The sequence below is a fragment of the Anoplophora glabripennis genome, unplaced genomic scaffold (genome assembly GCF_000390285.2).
Source record: "Anoplophora glabripennis isolate ALB-LARVAE unplaced genomic scaffold, Agla_2.0 scaffold213, whole genome shotgun sequence".
Taxonomy (NCBI): Eukaryota; Metazoa; Arthropoda; class Insecta; order Coleoptera; family Cerambycidae; genus Anoplophora; species Anoplophora glabripennis.
This window is the reverse complement of record NW_019416344.1, coordinates 48,214-60,056: the sequence shown is the minus strand read 5'-3', so window position 1 is coordinate 60,056 and position 11,843 is coordinate 48,214. Positions and strand designations below refer to the sequence as shown.

At 32.6% G+C, this 11,843-nt stretch overlaps 1 protein-coding gene across 1 annotated transcript; it reads left to right on the top strand.

The window, feature by feature from the left end:
- The first annotated feature begins 5,348 nt into the window (after window positions 1–5,348).
- On the top strand, window positions 5,349–6,365 carry LOC111691408. The gene has a single exon (XM_023454179.1). The coding sequence runs from the start codon at window positions 5,349–5,351 to the stop codon at window positions 6,363–6,365; it is 1,017 nt and encodes a 338-aa protein (XP_023309947.1).
- Window positions 6,366–11,843: the final 5,478 nt, after the last annotated feature.

The following is an 11,843-nucleotide window of genomic DNA, read 5'->3' as shown; positions in this document are numbered from 1 at the left end:
CATCATTTAGCAAAATTCCTTGATTGAAAATAAACCGATTTAACAAATAACCATATTGAAATTTTTCATCCTTAAAAAATTACTTTCAAACTAATTTTTTCCAATTGATTTTCTTTAAAGCGTTTCAGTGAATTTTTGTATAGTGGGGTTTATGGTGCAGCTGGGAATAAATACATGCTTATTTTTTGCCTAAAACAAAGAAGGGACAGAGAATACCTGGAACAGTATTTTGTTTTTTTCCGTACTTTTTTCATAGCAGAGAGTTTGAGTACATATGGGTGTTTCATGAAACTTGTAAAAAATTTATCTTTGCTAGATGTTGCCAAATGCGCCATTTCAGAAAAAAAAAATGAGAATTTACCTGCAGTTATCAGTTAGTATTTAGGGTTAGGTATTTTAATCTAATTAACCTTTATAAAATTCTTTTATAATTTAGACCAACTTACGAGTCTACTATAGGCATTGACTTTTGAGCAGAGGTAAGTTGGTTTAAACTATAGAAGTAAATTAACAGAACGTTTAAAAATATCTAATTGGCTATAGTTTTCCTATTTTCGTAAAAATGAGGAGTAAAAGTAATTGCAAAATTTATAAAGAAATAATGAAGGTTAATAATTTATAAAGAAATAATGAGGGTTAATAAAGAAATATAAATTAACACAGGATATTTCAAATTGTGTGATTGCTAATTANTCTACTATAGGCATTGACTTTTGAGCAGAGGTAAGTTGGTTTAAACTATAGAAGTAAATTAACAGAACGTTTAAAAATATCTAATTGGCTATAGTTTTCCTATTTTCGTAAAAATATATAGAAATATAAATAAATACATTTATAAAGAAATAATGAGGGTTAATGAGGGTTAAATTTTTTACACAGGATATTTCAAATTGTGTGATTGCTAATTATATGTTGGTATAGCCTTCATTGATTTTCTAAAGGTGTTTAATTGGTTAGATCATTCATCAACAAGTTATATCAACTTACTAAACATTTTTAAGTTTCTGTATGAATGAAGACAGTATTTAGAATTGAGCGGACTGAAATCTGTTGAAATCTCAGCAACTTCTGGGCTTCCTCAAGGCTCCCTATTGTGCACCCTTTTACTTATATTTTTTAAATGACATTGTAGTTGATAATAATATGGATGTGTACTGTTTGCTATTTGCAGCTGATATGCCATATTATTGGTAAATACAATTATACAAATGATTCAGAATAACTTTAATAAAATTCAATAACGGTGACTCAGAAACAAACTTCCGTAATATTGACAAGTGCCATATTGTTGCCATTGAATTGGACTATAAACTAATTAGATCACATCTTATTTATTCTGAATACTTCTGTAATCTTAGAGTAGCACTTGATTATAAATTAACAATTGTTTTGTTAATGTTTTGTTCAAAATGTGTACTTTCAACTATTTATTTTATTACATTTTATTGTTTCCCAATCTGTAATTGGTTAATGTATTTAATAAAAAATATATATCATCGGGTTCAGTAATACATTAAAACTACGAGCTTCTTGCACAATTGCTACAGTAAAAGCCTTCTATCGAATCGTAAGCCTTAATGACTCCTTGAGAAGGATAATACAATATTTTACAGGCAGACAGGTTAAAGTAGGAGTATGGAAACATAAATCCCGACGAATGTTTCCCTTTTTGCTCGTATCAAATACCCGTTATGATTTATAACTTTTAAATTATCGATACTTCGTGTTTTTGTTGTTGTGAAACCAGGGCCCGAAGGTCGGGGCCCTTAAAATATTATATCTGTTCGACGTGCCATCAATCTTTTCATATTTACTCATTCTCTCCTTTTCCATTCCCCCACTTAATTGTCTCTCATGCGTGTAGGCTGACAGATTTATTTTATAGGGTATTCCATGTATTTGTTACTTAAGATAGAGCAATAAATCAGACCAGACATGTGAAATTTGCTCCTTATTTGAATATTGTAGACTGGCCGTTTTATCTGATGGAGAGAAGACAATTATTTGCCGTTTACTTTACACTAAAGAATTGCTTTTAAATTTTTTCGAAGTATTAAAACTATATTGGAACTTCGATATACCATCGAATGCTTGTAGTACGAATTACCAGGTGACTCGTCATGATATAATCGGGTAAATCTACATAGACAGCTGTGTAAACCTAGTCTGATGTTCAATCGAATAATCAAACAAAATTTTGTAGTTGTTTACATCACTGTCATGACAGGATGCTAAATGGCGCCTCTGTTTTTGCTGTTCGGAACCACAAGCTTCATGCCATCTATGCTAAAATTTGATGTATTACTACATTCATTTTCAAAGTTAAAAGCATAAAAACAAACAGAGATAACTGTATACATTACTGAGTTCAAAACATTTGATGACATAAATGCATTGAAAGTAAGTAATTTTACACATTTTTAAATAAGTATGGCTTCCTATTAAGACCATATTCGAAAAAGTGGAAATGTTAGGATATTTAGAGAATTTCCTATATTATGTTATAAAATAAAGAAAATAAAAGAGGCAGTAATAAAATATATACAATGTGGGTTCCAAAGTAAACAGGACTTTTCAAAGATAGACATTACTTGTGAGGCCATCTATTGGTAATTACATGCGTCCGAAAGGTACTGTCAAAATTTCATGACATTTGGATAGAAAGAGGCAGATTATTGCATCTGACTTGACAGTATGTTTGAACTATAGTTGCTCTATACAAGACAGAGGCGACAATAGCGACTAAACCCCGCCCAACTGCCATGTTACATCCAATGTCAAATTAAAAGTAACTTTTATAAAAAATAAAGTTCAAAAATATTTTTCTTATAAATTTTACGCACAGATTTTAACCAAAAACAATTCACTTGAAAAGTTATTTTAAATAATGTATGAATGTAGAGAATCTATTTGTGCAATAGGGGGGGATAAATATAAATTTTATAATTATATAAATTTATAATAATAGCAACCATTGGTTTTTATTTTCCAGGCAGTAAAATTAAGCAAACCTACATTACACAATGAAATTTATTGGCTTAATATTACAAAAACAAATACTTAATACTAGTGATAATATTTATTACAGTAAATGTCCAGCAACACTTTTACTTGCCAGTTTTTTTTATGCTTTTGGGCATTTTTTGGAAGCTATTTTTATAAATCTTTTAACAATTTTATTTTTGATCTGATGACAATTTGGTACATCTAAATATAAACCAGACATTTCTTTAAAAAAATCTTTTAAATTTATGTTTTGTGAAGATATAATCACAAAAATTTTGTAAAAACATTTTCCATCTGCAAGAAAAAACAAAATACCGCCTCATTGCAAAAAAGGGTGAATGTTCTCTAAATCTCTTAAGTACGCTAAATTTTGAAAATGTTTTATAAATCGGCGTTTCAGAATCAACAGCATGTACATAGTTTGTACAAGTTTTTGATGTGTTAATGATACTTTGATCAATATATCCGCACACATTATAAAGAGAATTTAATTCACTAAACTAAGATTAAACTTTGGTTCTTCTATGTTAGTAGGAACCTTAACTTCCTCATAAGTAGGTGTTATATTTTTTGTTATGGTGTCCAAAAAGCCTGAAAGAAATTGACGGTCGTCGTCCTCATAGGAGCTTCTGCAGATATTTTTAAATATTGAGATATACATATTAATTTTAGATTGTTTTTCACTTGAACAGCATTTGGGACTATCTGTTTACTTCTAGGACAGAAAATAAATTTTCTAGACAGTCTTGTGAAAATCTACTAGTCAAAACAAGTTTATAACCTCTTGTGTCAATAAGTAGCTTTGCACATCTAATACTGATTGTGTTGAGATTAATAATCCTGTCTATGAAGATTACCCAATTTTTTTTATAGCTAATCTCAATACTTGACATTACATGAAGTCTTTTAAAAACCGAATTGATACATCGTATACTTTTGCTTAAAGCACACGTTGGGGGCCTGGATGTCATTAACAAGAACCACTTTTCGATTTGGTCCAAAAACCAAGCAGTGGTCTAATATGCAGGCTTCTTTAGTTCTTCGCCAAGAAATTTTACTAACGGAAAATTAAAATATAACAATACGATAAAACAAACAATATGTTACGCCATAAAAACGCTCCTGACACAGGACACATCTCAGATGAATTTGACACTTCATGCAACATGGCAGCTAAAATCACGTGGACCAATTAAAAATGATACACTTTATTGTCGCCACTGTCTTGTATAGAGTCGTTGTGGTTTGAACCGATTTAAAACGTTCAAGTGAAAAATGTCGCGCGCGATCGAGAGCGGTATTCACGCGCATGCACTGTTGCCAGCGCGTTTATTACATGAACTATCAATTTAAAACTTTTTGAAAATAAAAGGTTAACCTTTTGTTTAATTGTCTTTAAAATCCCGGTAGGTGATTTTTCTTGTTTTTTAGAAATACCGTAAAAATCAGTTCCATTTCATTAAAAAAGAGTGAATTCCCGAGCGGCTTTTGCCTGACCTTGGACAAATAGTTATAACGCTGTTTTGTACATCGTCTTTGTTAGTTGTAAAGGGCTACTGAATTTCAATATTATGAAATTTTTCTTTTTCGATACGTTTCTTTGGATCCATAGGAACCTATATTGCGATATTAACTTCTAATATTAACGTTTAGTAATTAAACAATTAGCTGTAAAAAATGAACGAAATTAATTAACAAATACCTGGAGCAGCAGTTTCATGGTCAATTGAAATGACCATTGGCGCACATGTGGATTGTCCATCTTTTCCATAAATTTCATCAACATCCATCTCTTTTTGCAATAATAATACGCAATTTTCGTATATACAATATAAATGAAAGCATGTTATATAGATATCAGGGCAGTTTTATATATTTCTGTATAGTTTTACGGACCCCTGTTTTATTGATATTACGATGCAGTTTGTTGGGAAATAGTAGCTTACGGAATAAGCTATATTCTCTACATGTAGAGGTAAAACGAGCAACCTAATAAATTTGATTCCATTTCTTACAAAATTATGTGCTCATTGAAAGTTTAGCTTTGAATCCAAAATGTCCTGATAAAACGTTTATATGTATGTATATTTATACTCAACGTTTATATGCTTCTTGTAGTACGAGTTTTATTGTCTCAAATTACACTTATATTTTTAGATAACCTCCGAAGCTGTCAAAATTAGAATTAGAAATCTTAGAGAATAAAATTAATATAAAATTTCTTTTTTAGATTAAAACAAAATAATAATAAAAGTGGACATTCCCTTATATAAAACATATAAATGTTTTAACGCAGTTTAGATGTATTTTAGCATTTAGTTGATGTCAGTTTGACAGGTGACATGAAGTCTTTCACAAATATTCCTTCAAGTATAAATATTATATGTTTGCTGATAAATATATGCGATGTCTGTGCGATATGGCCTCCAGCGTATAGCGTAAATTTAAGTCACGAGGAAACATTTGTTATTTCCGAACCACTGAAAGACAGCGACGTTCAGGATGTGTATGATGAAGAGGAACTGATTGAAAAAGAAGATTTAGCTGAAAGACGGAGCATGAAGTCACAAAATGAAAAATATTTTCGGATCCATCGACAGGTAGGCAGATACAACGACAAATTTGGAGGTGAAGACGGCTACAATAAAGATAAGATCAAAGTTTTTGAAGAATATAATCCCGATGTAGATGATCCTGTTCCTTGGAAAGCCGGTTTTGTGGATGAACACGGAAAATTTAAACCAGACGAAGGTATTATCTATTTCGATGGAGAACCACAGAGGTACTTTGGTAACAATAAACCAAAACGTGAAGAAGAAGCAGCAGATAAAAACGACAGTGTAAGTTACGATTATAATAGTTTGAAGAAGGAATATGAGAAAAACATAAAGGCTGCAGAAAAGTCAAACGACACGGTAAGATATTCCACGGTTAAAGAGGAAGAATCTATTAAAGAATCCGTTAAGGCAATGTTTGACTTCAAGAAGACTCCAAGAAACTGCACGGTGGAGGAATCGAAAGGTATAGGCTTGGGAGCCATGGAATGCTTCTGGATGGAAATGAAAAAGCCGAAGATAAAAAATCACGTCTTTGCAAAAGCGATACGGATAATTATAATTTGGGTACTTCTGTACGTGGTCATAGCTGTACCTTGTTGGTGTCAGTACGGATGGGGTTGTTGCTGTTGTCGCTGCAAGTTTTGTAGACCTAGAGAAAACATACTGGAAGTCCAGAAATTCTTCGCGGAAAATCCGGTGGGAGTTTATCATGATGAAAATGGCAAAGTGTTTAACTATAAACCGACAAGTTATGAGAAGTATGCTTACAAAAAATTGGAGCAGCAGCTCAACAAACTCTGAAATTCATTGGTCATCAGTGTTGTTTAAGAAATACTTGTTTCGATACCTTATTATAGATATTAGACAATACATATTCGCTGAGTGCCCAAGTCTATATGAAATTGCGTGCTGATTACAATATTTAAATTAATTATTGATTGCTATATACAAGTATTTGAAAAATAAAACTTCAACAGTTTTTTGAATTTTTGACATATATTTACTTAATAATCCTTCATTTTTGGATACATATTTTCAGTTTTTTTTTATCATATTTTCAAAATAGAACTATGTGGAACTACGTATCCCACAAATGGAAACAGTATAGTTCCACATAGTTCTATTTTGAAAGTATGATAAAAAAACTGAAAATACAGGGTGATTCAGAACTTATTAGAAAAAAAATCTGGATGTACAGTGGACCCTTACAAATACAATTTTGTAAAGAAAAAATCAAAAAGGGCAGTTCGAAAATGATTTAAAAATACACTTCTGCACGGCACTGGAAACTGGTCCACTGTAAAACCTGACCTCGCACAATGCGACCGGCATGGCGGTGTGATAAAAACGGACAAAAACTTTCGCAAGGAAAGAAATATGTAAATAGAATTTTATCGCACCTATTTTATATCGGCAAATTCAACTGCTTTTGCCTTTATTAATTAATAAAATTAATTTGTGTTTTTAAATAATAAAATCATTTGACATACCCGATGTTACAACAATTGTTCAAAATTTTATCCACCAACGTGTAAACACATTTGGGTCCGTCTTACTCAGTTTCTACGAACTAACACAAATGTTGTCTTGCTTCACCATATCACAAATGCTTCACCATAAATTAAAACGATATCCATGAACTCCGAGTTGCTATACACGCAAACCATTTTTGACACTAACTACCAATTTTTGACACTAACTACTAAAAAAACTATGGAACAGATAACAGGTAAATACTATTGCAACGACGACTGCAATATCCGATTTCAGTATTCGGAGTCGCTGAGGCTACGTGGCTCTCCACGCGCATTGCGAATGACGCTAGAGACTACAGTTGTCCAGCTATGTAGTCATTGAATGTACTTCAATATTGTTTTTCTCGGAAACTATAAGGATTTAACAAAATTTTTTTTACGATATTGACTCCATTTCTCATGCCGCATCTATTCCCAAATTTTTTTGGATAAGTTCTGAATCACCCTGTATGTATCGAAAAACTATTAAGGCTTATTAATTTATATCTGTCAAAAGTTCAAAAACTATTGAAGTAGAAATTTGAAAAACGGTTTGGAGGGATAAATGTGCATTTTTTATAGCGATCCCAATATTTCTACTTCCACCAGTGGCATTCGTGCGAGAATACACAACTTTTTGTCATAACAAAAATCGTACACCATTGACTTTTTCCCGTTGTGATATATTTTTACAAATTCGCCATCAATTCTGATTGAAATTGGTCTCTTCATTTTTTTTCGTAGGATGTACCGTTTTTGAAGAAAAAAATAAAACGTATTTTACTTCAAGTTGCGTATTTTTAATTTCTATTGATATATTATCTAGCAGGTTGCTGTCAACATTTCTAAATAAAATACAACCATCAAATTTCGAGTCAATATCTTTACAATTCTTTGACACAATAAAAATAAATAAAAAATTTTAATTTAAACACTGTATGTCGGAAATTAAGCATATTTCGACCTACGTTTATTTGAACTTTTTTTCACAAAATAACTTCGGCAACCACCCCCTAAAATATTTCGCAATTATTTACAAACACCCTGTATATAATTTCTACCCTAATGATTTTTATTACATTTCTAACATATCACGTGTAAATTGTTTTTCTTTTCCAATTGTATTTGTAGGTTGTGTATTTGAAATGCCACTGGTAAAGAAAAACACTAAAATTAAATTTGCTAAATACTAATTTTAAGTGGCATCGAAATTTCTAGGTTCCTAGTGTACAGCCTACAATCTATCCAGTTTTAACTAATTAGATAGATACATTAGTGACCTATGTTTCATCAGTCTATGTCAAAGATCCTCAGATTTGCTTTGAAAAATGTGATTTTAAGTACGAAGTACGACTCACGTCTACACAAAACGTTTTGCTTAAAATATTTCTATCTCCTTGTGGAGTTTCCTAATTAAAACCTGGGTCAATGAAGTGTTCTGAAAAAGAATGGGCTTAATTCACATTTTATTTACTTTTGGAAAACAGTTAACGCTCTTTGAAATAAAACTAGCTAGCCTGAAATACAATTGATGCTTTCTGAAGAAAATGTTACGCTTTAGTCTGATAATGATCAATATTCCAACAGCAATTAAAATGTTTTTTGACTGTTGTAGATAAAAAAATGTTACCACCACTGAATGTTGAACAATTTCCGGGCTGTTTGTAACGCCGTCGGTTGAGAGTTACTGACATTTAGAGAGACATATCGCTATCTTCTTCAGCTGAAACTCTTAAAGAGTAGATTAAATCCTCTGGCTGATTACACGGACCAACAAAATTTAACTCTTTTTGGAAGCAGAAACTTGAATATATATTTCCGAAGGATTTAGGTGCGCTGAATCCGAATCTGGCAGCAGAATTACTCTATCACGTCAGGTTTTTGAGATATCCTAACCTAAAAGTGCAAAAAACACTGTATTTCGTCATATTTGAGGTTATGTGGTAATGTCATCTATTCTATTTAAAAAACTAATACATTGAATCTAAAAGTACAAGACTCCCCCCTTCGAATGCCGTTGAGTTTGCTCAAATCTTTTTTTTCGTTGAGATATCACATGTTGAAATTTTAAAGTTTCTCAGTTTCTTAATATTTGCGAAAATCTACTAAGGATCCCTTAGACATCAAGCAGTCGATTGCAATTCAGAAACTTCATACCCAGAAACCTTCAATACATACCAACTCAAACCCACGAACCCCAAATCCACAAACTCCAAACTCACAAACCACAAACCCACAAACCTCCAACCCACAGACCCCAATCCCAAAAAACCCGAACCTACAAACTCCAAGCCTACAATCCCCAAGCCCACCGACTCCAAACCCACAAACCTTAATCTGATGAGTAGCCTAACGGCCCATGAATCTTAATTTCATAAATTCTAAGCTCACGAATCATGGACTGTTAGGTTACTTATCAGACTACAGTTTGTGGGTATGCTGTTTGTGGGTTTGTGGATTTGGGATTTGTGCGTTTGTGAATTTGGAGTTTGTGAGTTTGGGTTCGTATGTATTGAAGGTTTCTGAATATGAAGTCTAAGAGATCCTTAGTAGATTTTCACATATTAAGAAACTGATAAACTTTAAAATTTCAACATGTGATCTCAACAAAAAATAAATATTTGAGCAAACTCAATGGCATTCGAAAGTGGGAGCCTTGTACTTTTAAATTATATGTATTAGTTTTAAGAATAGATGGCATTACTACATAACCTCAAATATGACGAAAAACAGTGTTTTTTGCACTNGATTTTCGCATATTCAGAAACTGATAAACTTAGAAATTTCAACATGTGATATATCAACGAATAAAAAAATATATTTGAGCAAACTCAACGGTATTCGGAAGAGGGAGCCTTGTACTTTTATGTATTTTATTAAAAATAATAGATGGCAATACTACATAACCTCAAATATGACGAAAACAGTGTTTTTTTCACTTTAGGTTAGGATATCTCAAAAACCTGACGTGATAGAGCAATTCTGCGGCCAGATTCGGATTCAGCGCACCGGGAATGCATATTAGTGTGTCTACTTCGTGACCCTTGTTGACCTGTGTTACCTATATATATATTTTTTTTAGTCTGTGCACTGGTCCATGACGTTCCGATGCATGACTTCTAGTCCATGACTTCCGACTTTTGATTTCACATTCCAGGTGATTCTAACCACTTGAAATTATCTCGAAACTTCTGTATTTCTATTGTCCTGGAATCTTGATATGTTGTAAATGGTATTAATATTATGTTGTTTTAAGATATGGCCATGTCAGTAAATTCTTTTATACCAAATAGATTGTTGGCAGATATTTCCCTATTTCCTTGTCCTTCTGTATACTTCTGATGGCGTTTCCAATATGTCTGTTAGTAAGTGCTCTAGTTTTTTGTCTAGGTGTTCCGGCTTGTACATAGCACCTGCTCATTATACTAATGTGTTGACAATACCTTGTTTCCTCAGCATTCAGATATCTATCTGCACGAGTCAAAGGCTCTGTCCTAGGCTATCATTTGATTTTCTCTTAATATGGTGAAGGAATGGTAGGGTACCTACCATTTTTTTTCAATTCTCATTGAGTAGCTGTTGTCCAGATGTATCCCACTTATGTGTCAATAGTCAAAGCTATAAAAAACTGAAAGAAAATTAATAAATTACCATACTCGTTAGCTGTCAATGGAAGTTGATTTTGGATATAACATATTACATATTCGGAGTGGAAAACATACTACAGAACTCGATGTATAAGAAGATCCAGAATAGCTCAAGCAGGGAAGTTAGGAGAGAGGTGGCGTTTGCGATTCGAGCGTCTAATTTCTCCGTAGCAACTTTATTTTGAGTCATACACGAACACCTTCCACTGTATTGCCTTCCAAAAGAACATAAGCCAAACGTACCACTCCGACCAATAGTGAGTGCAGTTGGATGGATCACCCACTCCCTGAGTACATATACTGGCGGGAAGGTAGGAACATCTTGTCAAAAACACTGAAGATTTTAATGACAAGATCAAGGGAATACTAGATCCATATGATATTCCAGGGAGTTTAACGTAACGTCCCTATTCCCACGTCGCCATCATTACGCTTCAGGTCTCAACTAAACTCCTCATTATTTATTACAACCTTAAGAGAACATGAGCAAATTCGTTCCATAAAACGCGGGCATTAAAACAATGTTTCCATGAAATTATCTTGGGAAAAGAAACATATTTAAAGTTATCTGAGGATTCCCAGCTTAAAATTATTATTTAAACGGACTCCGGCCGTAAAGAAGCTCCGCTAAATAGCCGCCATAAATCATCCATTTTAATACCGCGCCTTAGTGCATTACGTAAACTGCAGAACTTTAATAATGAGGCCAACTTCCGCAACTCTTCTCCGCGTGCATGCGTTTTCAAAAATTATTTCGCCATGTTTTCGACTCCCTGGGACATCGGAGTTATTAACAAGAACTAATTACGCTTTCAGGAGTTTATTATGAACTTTCCAACCGAGAAGGTATAAATTTAAGAAAGTTTTGTTTATTCTACATGTTATAATGTAGATCCGACTTCATAATGGATTTTGTAAATCCTTTTTCTCAATTTAATTATACAGGGTTTCTAGATTAATTGGCAGAACTGAAAATTTGACTTCGAGTGATTAAAATAAGGAAAAAAATCCTGCTAGAGATTGTCCAGAAATGCTTAATTTTTGAGTTATGTACCTATAAGATGTTAAAATTTAAAAGAAATAACATTTTCTAAAATATTTCTAAAAATGCTTGACAC